The sequence below is a fragment of the Diabrotica virgifera genome, chromosome 8 (genome assembly GCF_917563875.1).
Source record: "Diabrotica virgifera virgifera chromosome 8, PGI_DIABVI_V3a".
In the NCBI taxonomy this organism is placed as follows: domain Eukaryota; kingdom Metazoa; phylum Arthropoda; class Insecta; order Coleoptera; family Chrysomelidae; genus Diabrotica; species Diabrotica virgifera.
Window position 1 is genome coordinate 165,396,041 of NC_065450.1, and position 18,712 is coordinate 165,414,752.

Sequence of the window (18,712 nt, forward strand, 5' to 3'; positions counted from 1 at the left end):
TTAGAGAACGATAGTCCTAGGTGATTTCAATGCAAAGATTCGAAACGGGCAAAGCAGAAAGTGTGTAGGAAAATATGGTCTGGTAAATCGCAATGAGAAAGGGGATCGTCTACTACAATTTTACCAAGAGCAGAACTTCATTATTACAAGCACAGTTTTCAAACTACCCAACAGGCGACTGTATACATGGCGATCGCCCGCAGATTCATCGGAGAAAGTAGTTAGGAACCAGATAGACTATCCTGGGGCAGACGTGCTAGAGCAAATTTTAACAAAATAAGAAAAGTGCTCTGCACAAGAGATATAAAGTTGGGGCTAAGAGTTAGGTTGGCTAGGTGCTACGTTTTCTCGACTTTGTTTTATGGAATGGAAGCTTGGACCTTGAATGCTGCATCAATGAAAAAACTAGAATCAGAACAGCAGTAGACAAACTAAAGAACAATAAATCACCGGGATCGGATCAAGTAGCATCGAAATTACTGAAGGAAGGAGGAAACGCACTACAGAAAACAACACATGAATTGATAACAAAGATATGGTCAAATAAACAGCTAACAGCGGAGTGGAATAGTGGTATTATTGTACCATTACATAAAAAAGGGAATCAGTTAGAATGTGGAAACTACCGTGGAATCACGCTGCTGAATACAGCATACAAAATAATGTCCAACGTCATTCATGAAAGACTTAGACCACACGCTGAAAAAATAGTTGGCAGGTACCAAAGTGGCTTCTGTAGACAGAAGTCAACAATAGACCAGATATTTGTTCTGCGACAGATCCTCGAAAAAACAAGTGAACATAACATCCACACACATCATCTCTTCATAGACTTCGAAAGCGCGTATGTCAATATAAACCGAGAATTCTTAATAAAAGCAATGAAAGGATTTAATATACCAACACAACTAATAGAACTGATAAAAGAATCTCTAAAAGTAGAAAGTAAAATCCGGATACAAAACGAACTAACGGAAACAATAGATGTGAAAAAGGGACTACGCCAAGGAGACGCTCTATCATGCATCTTGTTCAACATCGTACTCGAGAAAATAATGAGTAACACAACAGTCAATACTCGAGGAACAATAATTAATAAAAGCGTGCAAATACTAGCATTTGCAGATGATGTTGACATAATCGCAAGATCGAGAAGAGAAATGATAGAGGCATTCAATCAAATAGAACGAGCTGCACAAAATAGTGGCCTTAAATTCTACTAGAACAAAACAAAATATATGCAGGTAAGTAAAAACACAGAAATAAGGCAGCCACAAAATTTAACAATAGGAGAATACAACATTGAGGGGGTAAAAAACTTTACATACTTGGGATCCCTAGTCACATCTGATAATAACGTAGCAGAGGAAGTGAAGAGGCGAATATTTATTGCCAATAAAAGTTACGATGGCTTAATTCGGCAACTAAGATCTGACAACGTCGCAAGGAAAACAAAATGCCAAATATACAAAACCTTAATAAGACCGGTACTCACATACGGTTCAGAAACCTGGACACTCACTAAAAGAGAGGAAACATTGCTAGCCACCTTTGAAAGAAAAATCTTGCGACACATATATAAGGGCACAAGAAAATGGAATTTGGCGAAGAAGGTACAACTTTGAACTATACGAAATATACCAGGATCCGTATATCATAACATTCATTAAAATAGGACGGCTGCGTTGGATGGGACATGTAGAAAGAATGGAAGAAGGCGAAATACCAAACAAAATATTCAAACAGATGCCAGTAGGAAAAATAACAAGAGGAAGACCGAAGCTGAGATATTTAGAACAAATAGAAAATGATATAAAAACCTTAAAAATAAAAAACTGGAGAAAAAAAGCACGAAACAGATCAGAGTGGAGAAGAATCCTGGAACAGGCCAAGACCCAGAAAGGGCTGTCGAGCCAATGATGATGATGATGATGATGATTGTTCAGAGCATGTTTTAGCCTGGTAAGATGCCCAATATCATTCAAGAGAGGAACACGTTGAATATTGATGTACTGTGTATCAGTGAAGCCAGGTGGCCTGGCTCAGGTGACCTGACTCAGGCTGCTTCTCAACAGCAGAAGCTACAATATATTATTCAGGCAGCGACGACGACAACCCACATAAACACGGCGTGGCAATAATTGTTAAAAAAATATCTAATAGAGCAGTGAAAGGATTTGTCCCCATCTCAGAAATAGTAATGTTATTATACTAATCTCACGCCACGTTGAACCTGATACAAGTATATGATCCTACGACGAATGCCAATGAAGAAGAACTAGAATAATTTTATCAGCATATCGAAGAAGCACTGTAAAAAAACAAAAATTAGAGAATGATAGTCCTAGGTGATTTCAATGCAAAGATTCGAAAAGGGCAAAGCAGAAAATGTGTAGGAAAATATGGTCTGGGAAATCGCAATGAGAAAGGGGATCGTCTACTACAATTTTGCCAAGAGCAGAACTTCATTATTACAAGCACAGTTTTCAAACTACCCAACAGACGACTGTATACATGGCGATCGCCCGCAGATTCATCGGAGAAAGTAGTTAGGAACCAGATAGACTACATTATGATAAACGAAAGATACCGTAATGCTGTTAAAGCCGTAAAAGCATATCCCGGGGCAGACGTGCTAGAGCAAATTTTAACAAAATAAGAAAAGTGCTCTGCACAAGAGATATAAAGTTGGGGCTAAGAGTTAGGTTGGCTAGGTGCTACGTTTTCTCGACTTTGTTTTATGGATTGGAAGCTTGGACCTTGAATGCTGCATCAATGAAAAAACTAGAATCATTCGAGCTGTGGGTGTACAGAAGAATTATGAAAATATCGTGGACAGAACACGTCACAAACAAAGAGGTTCTGAGAAAGATGAATAAAGAAATGGAAATCCTAAATACCATCAAAACAAGACAATTGGAATATGTCGGACATATTACACGTGGAGAGAGATACTCTCTCTCTCTCTCTCTCTCTCTCTCTCTCTCTCTCTCTCTCTCTCTCTCTCTCTCTCTCTCTCTCTCTCTCTCTCTCTCTCTCTCTCTCTCTTGTCGTTTTCCCATTACTGAGGATCGTGATTTCTTCCAGAGAGATACAGCTTGCTCCAATTTATTATGCAGGGAAAGATTCAAGGAAAGAGAAGCATAGGGAGACGCAGAATATCGCTGCGCAACCTAAGAGAGTAGTACGGATGTACATCAAATCAACTTTTCAGAGCAGCCGTCTCTAAAATACGAATAGCTATGATGATTGCCGACCTCCGCCGCACTGATGGCACTTAAAGAAGAAGAAGATGAATGCTTTAAAGTTATAAACAATTTTTTGGCTTATAAACAAATAGAATATCTCGGCAACTAATAAATGAAATTAAATTATTAAAACGGTATTGAAAAGGAAGCGGCAGAGCACTTCTTAAAAAAAAGTTTAATTGCGATGAGTGGTTCCTGAGATACAACTGGTCAAAATTGAACGGCATGTGCGACCAAGTTAGAAACAATAGGATGGTAATTTTTAAACCGTTACCTTTTATTTAAGTATTTTTTTTACGTACAAATTTTCATTCCTTCAAGTGAGTCCTAATATATATTATATAGGGGAGTGCATTTAGATTTTCACTTCGGAAAAAATCAAACAAGATAAAACTTTGTGGAATTTCATTAAGCAATGTTTAATAAACAACATATCAAAAAGTTCTACTCGAGAAGTGGGTGCTTCATTTTTTATTAAACAAATGAACAGCGAAGTTCGATGTTTTTTTAAATAACTCCGAAAATTTAATTTTTAGAAAAAACTGACTTGACCATTGAAAAATTCAGAAAATTTTACAAAAAAAACCTTATATAAAGATTTTCCTAAAATTAAATCTCTAGCTTCTGTAATTTTTTATTTATTACGCTAAAGTCACCCTTCTCACACACATTGGTGCACTGTAAACTAGCGTTGGAAGAAGTGCACGGTTGAGTTTTTTTAATGTAATTCTTTAACTAATGGATCAAAAGAAATTTTACAAATTGGACATGAAAGAAGATGAAATAAGCTATCTTATGGTTGTAATAAAAAGAAATAAAATGTATGGACATAAGTACGGTGTGGGCGGAAAATGAGCCTTACATGAATTTTGTTTAAAAATGATTTAAAAATGTGTAACTAATACAAATTTACTTATAAAACTCTCAAATTTGCACAACTTAACTCTCAATCATCCTACTAAACGATGTTTTATTCAAAAAAATCTCAAAAATTTAATTCAAATAATACGATGTCTCAAAAAATGTAATTTTTGAAAACTTCGTAGTTTTACAGAATTCCCACCATTTTAAGACGGTATTACTCAAGTTTGAATAAATCTAATACAATTTTTTTGCTATTTTTTTTAAGCTTGAGATGTATTCTTTAAAAAACACTGAATTATTTAAGTTTTAAATTGAAATAAATAATTTGTTTTTGAGAAAACTAAGAAAGATAACAAAAATGTAATACAAAAACCGAAAATTACCAGCTGAAAAAATGTATATACAGAGTGATCAAAACTTTTTTCTGTAAAGCTTACCTAAAATACATTTAATAATAAGCTTCAACAATAATAAATATTCAACAAAAACACTTTTTTTAGCTCTTATACAGTATGTCTGCGTAACTTGGAACCTATTGATAACATTTTTAATATCAGTTTTACGAAAAAAAGTTATTTTTTATAAAGAACTCTGCATCGTATATAACATAAGATGCAACCATCAAATATCAAATTTTGTTAATTTTGTACGAGCTATGTCAAAAAATATGAATTTCACTCAAGAGTAAAGTACCTTTATATTTCACAATATCGAAAAATTTTATAAAGAAAAGTTGTTTGGAATTAAAAACTATGTTCTAATATGTAATTATATCCTTTTAATCGATTTTTTTTTTTTTTTTTTAATTTTCTTTCTAATAGGTTCATTTTAATTTTTAATATTATTGTGAAAATTATTTGTTTATCTTTTTTTTTAAGAATGAAATTCCATATTTGTTTGATTGAATTCTACTTGTTTTTCATTTAAATATCCGCCATTTTGGATCCGCCATTTTGAAATTTAAATTTTTAATCTTTAATTCAGATTCAACCACCTGTTAAAAATAAAGACAATAAATATTTTACAAAAATGTTCTTTTTTATGTTCTTTTTAGAAAAATAACTTTGGATCCCCCATTTTATAGTTTATAATGTTAACATTTAAGTTTAATTATCAAAGCACTCAAAAATAAATATATGTAGAAATAAATACATTTTGTAAAGTAATTATGATTTTACAACTATTTTTTAAGTTATCCGCCATTTTGAATCTGCCATTTTATAATTAATTTAAATTATCAAAATTTGATTTAGGTTCAGCCACCTCTCAAAAATATCCACATATATGCAAACAAACACGTTTTATAAAAAAATCGGATTTTACTACAACTTTTTAAGGATTTTTAGGAAAAAGTCCGCCATTTTGAATCCGCCATTTTGAATTTGCAAATTGTAATGTCAAATTCGGGTTCAGCATAATCAAAACTAAAATACAAACATTTTTTATCAAAATAAAATGTTGAATTCACCCATATTCTTAACATTATTTATACAAAACAATTGTTATTGTTTAAACAATTAATAAACAATTAGCGGAAAAATTTGTGAGTAGAACTTTTTATTTTAAAATATTTATAAACTAACAAAAAAAGTTTTAGAAAAATATAACCTTGTTTGATTTTTTCCGAAACATTGTATCTTTTCGTTCTAATTGCACTCCCCTCAGGGGCGGCCCGTCGGGGTAGGCAAGGTAGGCGCCGCCTACCCTCTTCTAATGTAGTACAATAATATAAATTATTAATATAAATTACTTATTTCAAAATTGTAATTTATAAATTTTGACACAATACCTACAATAAAATAGCAAAAATTATCCAAATTATTTGTAAAAATATCCAAAAAATTTTCTCCGTAGTTATAATTATTGTACGCTCCTTGTAGTATCAGTAGTACTGTATAAGATTCTATATTCTTCCTGGGTCAGGCACTTGAAAACGTAGCCTGAAATAGAACGACGCCAACACCGAATTGACGTGCGATCTCTCTCTGTTTACGCGAGCAGGCCTGCTGCAGGTCTCGCGTATTCTACGATTTTGAAAGGGCGCATAGGCACAGAGTCTTATAGCCGGACCTCCAAAATTTTATCAGTTGCTTCTCTTGTGTCTTGCGAAACTGTTTTAAATAATTTTGTTTTTTGATTTTGGCTGTTATTAGTAGGTTAAGTATTGAATAAAACTAGGTAGGACAAATTAAATTTGTTTATGAAAACTGAATAATAAACAGGTAAATTTGAGATCGGTCTATTGAAGGGCATTTTAATTTTATATTAATTTAGTAATAATTCACTAACGACAAATAAATCTGTGAATAGTTATTTGTCAGTCGTCCATTATATTTTATAGATATAGATAGAAGTGTTATTAGAATTTATAGATAATTAAAAATTTAAAGCGAGTTTAATTGTTAACTTATCAATTTATTCGAAGAGTAAATTATTATTTGATACAAAAATAAAATAAGTAATATTTGACGTTGTTGAAACGTAGGTGTGTTAGTTTTATTGGTGGAAAAACTTTAGTCATCGAATATGAATATTTTAAACGATGTAATATACAGTTTGATCGAGACGCCTTATTCAAGGCGCCAAAATCAAGAAAGGTCAGAAATTATTTCAATGGGCCGGCCTTTACCAAATTTAACAATTTTATCCACAGATAAGACAAAAGACAATCGACCATTTTCGAGATCGTTTAAAACAATATGGTATGAAAATCATAAATGGCTAAGCGGAAGTTATTTTAAAAATTCACTTTTCTGTTGGCCTTGTGTGTTGCTCTCAAATTTGAAGCAAAATGTTTGGGTGAGTCAGGGATATTTAGATTTGAAAAATTTATCAGCTAGTGTAAAAAAACATGAATCTTCGAAAGAACATTTAAACAATTGCTTAGGTTTAAAACGGTTAGAAAAAAATAAACAAACTATTGACAGTGCTTTAGCTGGACAAATTTCTTTATCTAATAAGATATATAATGAAGAAGTTGAAAAAGATTGAAGAAGTTGAAGAAATTGATTTTACAATTCTGTTAGTAAAACAAGAACCTGCATTTCGCGGTCGTGATGAGAGCCATAATTCTTCAAACATGGGTAATTTTAAAGAAATTTTTAATTTAGTAGTTAAACGCGATCAGGAAATCCAGGATCATGTTAAAAAATAGAAGGGGTGTTCACGGGTTTGTCAAAAACAATACAAAATTATTTAATAGATTGCCTTGCCAATTACGTAAAAAATGAAATTTCAACAGAAATTAATGAAAGTCAATTTTTTTCTATACTAGCGGACGATACTACTGATATAACCGAAAAATCACAGTGTACTTTAACAATCCGTTTTGTTAAAAAAGTTGGTCAGGTAACAGAAAGATTTTTAGGGTTTTTTGATATTGCGAGAATAGATCTGCAGACGCTCTATATAGTTTAATTTCAAACCTGCTTGAGCCATATGATTACAAAAATAAATAAATTGCTCAATTTTACGATGGTGCAAGTGTAATGGCTGGCTCTTTAAACGAATTACAATCAAAAATTAAAGTAGATGCTCCAAAAGCAATATTTACACATTGTTGCGCTCATAGATTACATTTAGTATTGCAAGACGGCTCAAAATGTATTACAAATTGTAGGATATTTTTTGTCGCCTACCCGAAGTATATGTGTAGCCTACCCGCATACTGAGGTCGCGAGCCGCCACTGACTCCCCTAAGAATAATAAAAACCATCTGTATTTCGCCTGAAAAATACCAAAAATATCAAAATCCCAATAAAAAATTAGGTTGAAGAAAATATAATCTTAAAGTTCTTAAAAACAAAATAAGTGAAACTTGGTAACTTCACTGGAGCAATTCAGAGACACCTAACATTAAAGAAGAGGTAGCTGTATACGATCTCCCACGCAAGCAACGAGACCAAGTATGCATCTCTAGGTTACGTACAGGTCATACGAAGTTTCAGCCATCGTAACACACGATTACCTTCTAAGTAACGAACAAATTCCCATTTGCTACAGTTTTGATTGTGTAACTACAGTGAACCATGTGCTAGTGGACTGCCCTTTGTACACCCTAGAGCGACATCAAGCTGGATTACCGGCTACATCCAAAGAGTGCTTAAATGGCTTAAATAAGGATAGAACTATAAACTTTTAAAAAAATGCAAGACACCTTCACAAAATCAAATTTTTAACTATTTATGTAACCTTTTAACATTTATGTAATTATTGTACCATGCGAATAACCCGTAGTGGTTGATGCAATTTTGTAAATAAAAAAAATCTTAAAGTTGAAAATCGGTACACGTTAAAAAATGTACTTTCTCGGCTTCCCGTGGAGCAATTTTCTTAATTTTTTTATTCCCAAGTAACTCGAGTAGAGCCACCTAACTAACACAATAGTAAATGTTAAAGCTCCTTTGGTGTTATTATAATAAATACATCTATTTATTATAACAAAAATGTTTAATGTGTTTAAACAAAGACTGTTTAAATAATTATACAGCTTTCGAATATTTGTATATTGAATGTTAAAAGGTACCTTACTTACTTAGTCCCGGCGCAAATTGATCCTAAGCGAACACAACCTGGCACCTGCGAGTTGCGTAGAGAGTTCTGCGCATCCTAATATCAGTCAATACGGTGCCAGGTCTAGCCATGCGAACGTTTGTTCTCATACGCCGCGGCGTACAGTTTTCTGGTGTCGTGGGACGCGTGACTCAATTCTCAGTTGCGGTTTTGTTTTCGAGATGGACGTAGAAAAGCTAATAGAACTCGTTCGGAATTACTATTATTATAAACAACACTGATTATGATTGGATTGTCGGCAAAAACTGCTTACCTATTACATATATTTATATCTTGTCTACATATTTTATTTTTAAGCATGAACAAGCCCGGTATGATGACACATTTTATTTGAGGGTTATGCGATATTCACAGATATGCTTAACGTTTTTTAATAATGGATCATTTTTAATGATAATGTTGTGTAGATTTAAGAAATGAATGATATTTACAAAAATTTTATACCTATAGAAAAGGGATTACGCCATCATTTGTGACATAGTATTTCTAGGCCTGGATCCCGCGTACCAACAAAACGTTGATTAATAGCAAGCTGAAAATTTGTTAATAGCTTAACGGTGTCTCGTCAGACAAACTTTGATGTACGGGAACACTGAAACAGGGGAAGTTTTAATTGTGGAACAGGTTAAAAATTTGAAACGTCAGACTACAAAAACGTTCCATATATTTTGTCGGACAGAACTTCCAATTGATTTGTTACCATTTCATTAAACTCTCATGGAAAAATTAGACTGGTGTTTATCACTAACTGGGCATTTTAATGAGTGAAACAGGAAGAACATGTCAAATAACAGGAATCGTGTTGGTTAGTAATAGCAGTCTGATTTTTGCATGAGAGTTTAATGAAAGGGTAACAAATCGATCGGTTGTTCTATCCGACAAAATACATGGGACATTTTCGTAATGTGACGTTCCAAATTTTTAAACTGTTCCACTATTAAACCTTCCCCTGTTCCAGTGTTCCTGTACATAAAAGTTTGTCCGAATAGACACCGTTAAGCTACTAACAAATTTTCAGTTTGCCGGATCCAGGTCTATAAATTATGTTTTACTTTTAAAATAAAAGATGTCCTTCATTTTGTGTAGGTTCATTTAGTAAAAATAAAAGTTAAGTTTCTGTAATACTCAAGAGGCGGCATTTCGAAGACTTGCATCATATTAAAAAGATGTGCCGCACGGCTCTGTAGTTAGTGTGGCTTTAGCCAATAAATCAAAGTTATGCGTTTACAAGAGCATATTATTTGAAAAATAAGGAGTACCATAATGTGTCATAATTATAATCTCCTTTATACAGATTAAAAAATTGTTTAGTATGTATTTCTAAATCCACACAATCATTGGAAAATGATTCATGGTAAAAAATATCTATTAATGACACTGTTATCGACAAAGTCGATCAATTTTAAACTTGGCATCATATATTTATTAGACTTTTGTTTATCGTTAAAAATTAAATGATGGTTGTGAATTGTATTTTTTGTGTTATTTAATATTTTAGCAAAAACATAATCAGCAAAAATCTTATTCAAAACATGCGAACCGTTTTTGCAATCACAATCAATGCAGTGTTTAACTTATGCTTGTTATTAAGTGTAAGATATCTTTTTATGCAGCCGCTTATGATCAAATTCGATGTTTTCGAAAGTCATACCGCTACGACTACTAGGGACGTGTAAGATATTTTTAAAACGTTACTAGTTACATGTACGGAACTACCGTTTTTTAGTTGCCTACTCAATTCAGTACAAGGATCAGATACATCAGTATTTTGTAATCAGTATTTGTACTCAGTACCACTGAGAACCGGTATCAATAGTAACCGTTACACGTTTGCACTTATTTTGCCCGTCTCTATTCGTTACGGCGACAGCCGACGGTCGGGTTAGCTTGTGTTCAATATGCGGCACGCTAGAAAAATAACTGCACAGGTCACCCGTCCCACCAGCGCAGGTTGTGACTGGCTTAGGTTCAATATGCGCCAGACCTTATTCCTCTTCACTCCATGCGGAGCATAGGGCGTCAACTGTCTGCCTCCATTCTGTCCTATCCTTTGCACTAATCTTTATTTCTGCCCAGGTTTTCCCAATAGCATTAATTTCTTTGTCCACACTTCTTTTCCACCTTTCTACGGGTCTACCTGGTCTTCTCTTGCCATGTGGTGTGTATTCTAGGGCTTGCCTCGCTATGTCTGTATCAGGTCTTCTTAGTGTGTGCCCCATCCAACTCCATTTCCTTTTGCATATTGTCTTAGATATAGGTACCTGGTTAGTTCTTGTCCATAATTCTTGGTTTGATATGCGGTTTGGCCAGTAAATGTTAAGAATCTTCCTTAGGCATTTATTTATAAACACTTGCATCTGTCCGATACATTTTCTTGACACTTTCCAAGTTTCTGCTCCGTATAATAACACAGTCTTCACGTTGCTGTTGAATAATCTTATCTTGGTTTTACTTGTCATCTGACGTGAAGACCACATTTTTCTTAGCATATTGAATGAGTTTTGAGCTATTCCTATTCTCCGTTTTACGTCCTCCTCCGTCCCTCCTTTGTTGTTCAAAATACTGTCCAAGTAGTTAAATTTCTCTACCGTTTCTAATTCCGTGCCTCCCAGTGATATTCCCATTTCTCTTGGTGTATTTATTTTCATTATCTTAGTTTTTCTGACGTTTAGGTTAACTCCGAACTTCTTCTCTGCCTCTGCTACTTTTTCAGTTTTGCGTTGCATGTGTTGTCTTTTTTCTGTTAAAAGGCATATGTCATCTGCAAATTCCAAGTCCTCAAGTTGGTTAAAAACATTCCATCTTATTCCAGTCTTATTACTAGTAGCCTTAGACATGATCCAGTCGATTACTATCAGGAATAAGGTTGGAGAGAACACACAGCCTTGCCTTACTCCTGTACCAATATCTATTTGTTCTGTTAACTTGCCTTCGTGGACTATGCGTGCTGTGGACCCTTCGTAGAACAGTTTTATAATTCTGATATATTTGGGAGGCATTCCGTATTTCTCTAGCAATTTCCATAAGGCTTTGCGATTTACACGATCAAACGCTTTCTCGAAGTCTATAAAGTACACATATAGCTTATTCTGCCACTCTAATGATTGCTCTATAATCGTTCTCATCGTACAAATGTGGTCAATGCAGGATCTTTGTGCCCGGAATCCAGCTTGGTTTTCCCTTATAACTTTATCAAATTCCTTCTTCATTCTTTCAAGCATGATTCGGGTCATTATTTTGCTTGTTGTGCATAGCAGGGTGATCGGCCTCCAATTTTCACATTTGGATGTGTCGCCCTTCTTAGGAATTTTTACAATTAAGCCTTGCGTTCATTCTCTGGGTAGCTCTTCGGTTCTCCAAATTTTATTTAAAAGTGTGTACAGTATAGAGGTGGACGTTTCGATGTCAGCTTTGATTAACTCAGCAGGGATATTGTCTATTCCGGCAGCTTTTCTTCTTTTTAATTGATTAATTGCATCTTTTATCTCTTCATGGGTGAATTCTTCGGTGTTTATGTTCATTGGTTGTCTGTTAGGTTCCTTTTCTATTTTGGTTATTAAATTCTGTTCTTCATACATTTCTTTGAAATATTCCATCCATCTAGTAAGAATTTGTTGTTCTGTTTTCAGTACGACACCATCTTTATCTTTTATTTTAGTGGTACCATTTCGGCTTGTTCTTGTCAAGGTTCTTGTGATGTCATACAATTTTTTTATGTCGTTTTCTCTTGCCGCATTTTCAGCTTCATTAATGAGTTCATTTTGGTATGATCTTTTGGTAGCTTAAAAACTTTGGTACCTTTTAAAAGGTACCTTAAACACCCTTAAATATCCATTCAGAGTAAATATTACATAGTAGGTAGGTGGGTATTTCAGGAAGCTTTTAGACGGTTGTGCGAAGGGATTATTAATAAATGGTGAATGGTTGAGTAACATTAGATATGCAGATGACACCATAATTTTTGCAGATAATCTGAATGATTTACAGATATTAACAAATCCTATAACAGAAATCAGCAACAGATACGGACTAACTCTAAACATGAAGAAGACCAAATTTATGACAATTAGTAAAAAACCAATACTAAACGCTCAACTTACAATCAACCAACAGAATATCGAAAAAGTTGAGCAATATAAATATCTGGCCACGAATTTAAATAGCCAATGGGACCACTCAACAAAAATTAAACAGCGAATAATAAAAGCGAAAGCAGCATACGTTAGAATGAGATCCATTTTCAACAGTCGACACATATCATTAAAAACAAAATACCGTCTGTTGAAATGCTACATATTCACAGTTCTGCTCTACGGAATGGAAGCGTGGACACTAACTGTTGCATCTATGAATCGGCTCGAAGCTTTCGAAATGTGGTGTTATTGGCGCATCTTACGTATATCCTGGGTTGACCGAATTACTAATGTGGAAGTCCTGCGTAGAATGGGGAAAGAGTGTGAAATTCTCATAACCATCAAAACAAAAAAAATGGAATATTTAGGACATGTGATGAGAAATCAAGAACGTTACGGCCTTCTCCAACTGATTCTTCAAGGGAAGGTAAATGGTAAAAAGCACCGGGAAGAAGACACATTTCCTGGCTTCAAAATTTACGAAAGTGGTATAACACGACTACCACTGAACTGTTCCGCGCTGCGGTAAACAACGTCAAGATAGTCATAATGATCGCCAACATCCGGAACGGATAGGCACTTTAAGAAGAAGAAAAGGTACCTAGTCTGTGTCTTCGAATAACTAGAGAGAAGACGAAATACCTGCTAGTAATCAAAAATCCAAGACCAAGAGTTATACAGAACATAACTATTAATCACCACAACTTTGACGGTAGTAAAAGAGTTTAAATATCTAGGGACAGTAATCACAGATGACCCCACAAGGAAAAAGAGCAGTCTGTTATACACAGAGCAAGGATAGCTGCGGAGAATAGACCGTTATACTTCCTATCATCTTTATTATGATCTCATCATCATCATAAGTGGCTAGACAATCCGTTGTGGATCTTGGCCTGCTCACAAAGAAGTCGCCACTCCTGTCGATTCCTGGCAACTTCCCTCCATCTTCTGACCCTCAGAATCTTTAGGTCTTCTTCCACACCATCAATCCATCTTCTTCGTGGTCGTCTTCTACTTCTTGTGCCCTCTGGTTTTGAAAACATTAATTTCTTAGTGTATTTGTGATCTAACATCCTAGCAATGTGTCCAGCCCATCTAAGTCGCTGCACTTTAAACGAATTTCACAATATCTGGATCGGTGTATAACTGATACAGTTCAAAGTTGTATCTTCGACGCCATAGCTCATTTTCGTTTAGGGCCTTTCATCACTTTGAGATAAGGTCCATGATTCAGCCCCATATTATATCAAAACCGGTTTTACTAAGGTCTTGTATATATGGGCCATTCCACGAACATACGCCTGTTTTGGATTATTTCGACAACGAATATTTTACTGTGCAACATAAGAAGTACGAAAGTAAATAGTGCTAATAATTATTCCAATAAACAACAATGTAATTTGCAATTTACTTTCGTTCTTCTTATTTTGCACAGTAAAATACTCGTTGTCGAAATAATCCAAAACAGGCGTATGTTCGTGGAATAGGGTATATTGAGCTTTACTGCACGATTTATATTTTTATTTTTTAAATGTTTTTGGAGGCCGTCTAGGGGGTATCTGTGTTATATTCTAGTGATTTTCTAGAATCTGCCTATGTGCTTGAATTGAATTTGATGTATAGTTGACTTTTCAGCAGTAAATCCGCATTGATATTGACCTACAATATCCTTTGTAAAATGTTAAGTCTTTTAAACAATACATTGCCGAAGATTTTATATGCAGATGTTAACAAAGTAATGCCTCTATAGTTCTGACAATCTAGTTGATTACCTTTTTTATGCAACGGACATATTACTCCCTTTAGCCACTCTTCTGGTACCAAATTATTGTACCATATAAGAACTATCAGTTAATGGATTTGTGCAAAAAGTTGATCACCACCTTTTCTATACATTTCCGAACAGATTTCGTCGATTCCTCGGGCCTCATTGTCTCTGAGTTTTAGGATGGCATTTGACACTTCTTCTCTTGTTTGGTCTTCACTGTGTAGTTGATGATGTAGATTTTGGCGATTTTCTATGTTGTAGCCTCCTTCAATATCGTTTATATTTAGATGTTCGCTGAAATTTGGTGCCTATTAGGGATGGGAAAAACCTACCGGTTTAAACCTAAAACCGGTTTTTTTACTTCGCAATAACCGGTTTTACCCGTTATTTTTTTGTCCCGGTTATAACCGGTTTTTTCTTTTTAAAGTAAAAACCGGTTATTAGGTTTTTACGGTGATTAGGATTAGGTTAGGTATTATTTTTTATCCCAATGATAATTATTATTCTCAAGTACTTATTCCCAACAAAACCATAATTCAAATTTTATTTTATTTTATAAATACAGAAGCAAACTGAAAGTGCAATCTCACATCAGCCAGAAGCAGTTATTTTTATTATAATATTTCCTTGAAAAGGTATCTCTAATCATAATATTTACATAAGAAGTGTCTGTTTGAATTAGATGCAAACATCATCTATTTTTCACACTAAACTCTTAACTCTTGACATTGAAAGTGGTTGAATGACTTTTTCTGATTACCAAAAATAATGCTCTGAATATGCATATCGTATTACTGATTACGACTACGAATCTCCAAGAATTTCGCTACGTTTTCAAAACGATACATGCATACAGGAAGTATTAAATGAGTTAAAATGTACATATTCTACAAATATACACAAACGTGTTAAAAGTAATACATGATAATTTTTTTGATGGCAGTAAAAATAAAAGATAAATTGCATTATCCAATTTAGTTTTAAGTAAAATATTGATGTTGATATTATTTTTTTTAAATCCCATTTCAAAGAGTCTGGGAAATTTTTTATAAGTTGAAATGGTTGGGGAATTTTTTAAGTTTGGGAGGAGACTGAGGAGAGGACAATTGGTGGGTATTTTAGATAATAAATAAATATATTAATTAATAGAATAAAATGGTTTTACTAAAAATTGTGTTTTATTTATATTGATATTGATGTTCTTTCGATGGTACTAATTTTGATCATATTGATATCGAGTCGAATGGAGTATCGCAAACTAAAGTGCATTGTAAATGTAACTTTGTAACCTATTGGATTAAAAAAACCGATAAACGGTTTTACCAAAAACCGGTTTTTTTCGGCCGGTTATAACCGCCAGGTTAAACCGTAAGCAAAAAAAACCGGTATAACCGAAAACCGGTGTTTTGTCAAAAACCGCCATCCCTAGTGCCTATCTGTTTAAAACTGAGTTTTTGTCATTAGACCAATCAAGTTAGTAAAAAATAAGCCGTTTTTCGACATAATTGAAAAGACGAGGTTTGACAGTTGAAATGTGTAGCATGAGATATTACAAAAGGGCTACCATCTTGGGATTCATCAATTTTTTAGTGGAACAATTTTTAAATAAACAATCAAAACGTCAAACTTAGTTTTGTGCTCATAACTTAAAAACTTGTTTATTTAGAGATTGGACGTTCACAGGTAACTTTTTTAGAATAAAAAGATACATCGAATGAGATACGCTAAATGAAAATCGGTTAATAAACAAAAAAGTTATTGCAAAACAGACGACAAAATCATTGTTTTTTAATATTGTTAATAACAATTTTATTGTTTATTAGAATATGTTTAAATTTACCTAAACGTGAGGGCATTATGGTGTTTGAATGGTATGCAAAAAATGGTCCAGATCTGTTTAATAGTTTTCGCAAAATTGAATTTGTTTATAAATTCTTTTTGAAAAGAGAGCTAATTTCTGAGGCTTGTCCAGTTAATATAGCTGAATGTATCTCAATAATCCGGAGCTCATTGCCTTCGTTAAGATGTATACTAACAGCCTATGAAAAAAAAAAGTAAAGAAAAAATAAACATACGTACACAAAATTATTTGTTAATAAATAGCAGTTTTTAAGCTTATAAACAATTACAATAATTTCGTAGAAATTAGATCAAATTGAATGGCAGTAAAAAAATACGGAAAGCTGGTTAAAATACACAACTTCTAAAAAAAAATTTAGGTCATACGACCCTTGGGGTCTGAGATAGCCCCTTTTTTTGAAAAATCACTGTTACGTTAATTAACAACACTAAGATCTGAAATTAACCAATATTTTATAAGAAAAGTCAAAGTTTTTAACAAAGTTTTTAGCAAGAAAAAATGTTAAAAATTGTTTAGCACTCATCGTACTCCCGGTCTAGTGCCTCATAGAACATGTTTCTTTCGTCATCCTCTTTTTCTTCCGTTGGAGCAAGGATGCTAATATTGCTAATATTAGCAAACTTTCCTTTATGTCTTATTCGATATAATCTATGATCAATAGCTTTGAAATCAATTACACTATGTTTGGCCTTGCTGCTTTCAATAAATCAGTTACCAAATTCGTGTCGAGTAGGATGTCCACTGTAGTAAATAATGCAGTTATTTTTTTGCAGGTGCCTGAGCTAGTCCACCTTATTTTATGTAAAGCAATGATATCTGCTTTAACTTTATTCATTTCTTGTATGAGCAGAGTCGTGGCTCCATGCTGATAAAAGCTTCTTACGTTCCACTTTCAAATTTTTAAACCACTATCCTTATTTCGTTCGTCGTAGGCTGGCAGTCCGGTTTCCTTCTTTGTAGCTCTCATAACAAAAGGTTTTTTACAGGGTTGGGTAGTTAACCCAACTCCAAACCCCCTTTTCGGAGGGCAATTTCACCCGCTCTCGTCAGTTCCCGACCCAACTTTCCACCCGGGGTTGGATACCGTATCTCCAGTTGGGTTGCTCGGTTTACAGGGGACACCAGCGTGAAGGTGAGAGTAGGATTTGAGTAAAAGAGGCTAAGTGGAGTAAACTGGAATCAACTCCATCTTTTCTCATTCTATCCGTTTATCCCCCTTTAATATGATTTAAGCTGCTAGAAAAAGGCAACCTAAATTAAGACTGTACATGTCAATTATTTACACAACTGTTTCATTTGAAAGTGAAACATGGGCTCTACATCAGCGATAAATAAATAAGCTGCTGGTATTTGAAAGGAAGCTTTTCAAAATCATATTTGGTCCTCAAAGAGAATAATTGACAGAAGAGTAAAGAAGGCATTACAATGCTGAATTGGTAACTGTATGGCACTGAAAACATCGTCAGATATTACAAAAACTAACCGGATAAGATGAGATGGGGGCTATAGTGGATGCGGTGAAGACTTATCCAGAGTTGCAGAGCCCGTTAAGAAGAAGATGATGACCTTCGAATAGATGTTAAATAAAAAAGGGTCCAGAATATATCATTACCTTCGACTTCTCTTTAACGTTTTAGAAGAAAGCCTTGCAAAGTTTATGTATGATTATGGCATAGATAAGTTTACTATTTATTGTTTAGTTAATATTTTTAGTAAACCATATTTAGTGTTTTGTGATGGTATCAAAAAACAGAACAAAACTTACGTGAACTATTTGATTTTCTGAGCAACCAATAACCATTGCAGACACTAAACTCATGATAGAGCTTGTTCGCTTACATAAATTCGACAATTCAGTAGCCATACTACAAAACATTTAAAATTATGATTACAGACTTATAATAGTCTAGTAAAATAAGATTACACTACATGTAAATCAAAATGTACCTAAATTCATACAGGTTGAAACAAATTTTATATCAAAGTTTAGGTGGGTAAAAAAGATATTTTCAACAAAGTATCCAAATCATATAAGGGAATCATTGTTTAAATAATTAAAAAGGGGTCCTTTTTTCACAATATTTATTTTTTAACTGCTACAGAGGTAATTTACATTTTAATGAAGGTCTTTAGGTTTTTTTTTCTACAAAGCTGAAGGACAAATATTTCACCTAAGACTTACTAAATTAAATTTGACCCCCTATTTATTTAAATAATTATATATAAAATTTAAAAATCAAATTTGCAAAAAAATATTTTTTGTGTT

General features: G+C 33.7%; 1 protein-coding gene across 1 annotated transcript in view; it reads right to left on the reverse strand.

Moving 5' to 3' along the window:
* The window catches only part of LOC126890307 (odorant receptor 47b-like), a 43,877-nt gene extending 25,567 nt beyond the window's left edge, over positions 1 to 18,310 (reverse strand). The window contains exon 1 of the mRNA XM_050659166.1: positions 18,212 to 18,310. Within this exon, the coding sequence (XP_050515123.1) occupies positions 18,212 to 18,310 (99 nt within the window). The remainder of the gene's footprint in view (positions 1 to 18,211) is intronic.
* Positions 18,311 to 18,712: the final 402 nt, after the last annotated feature.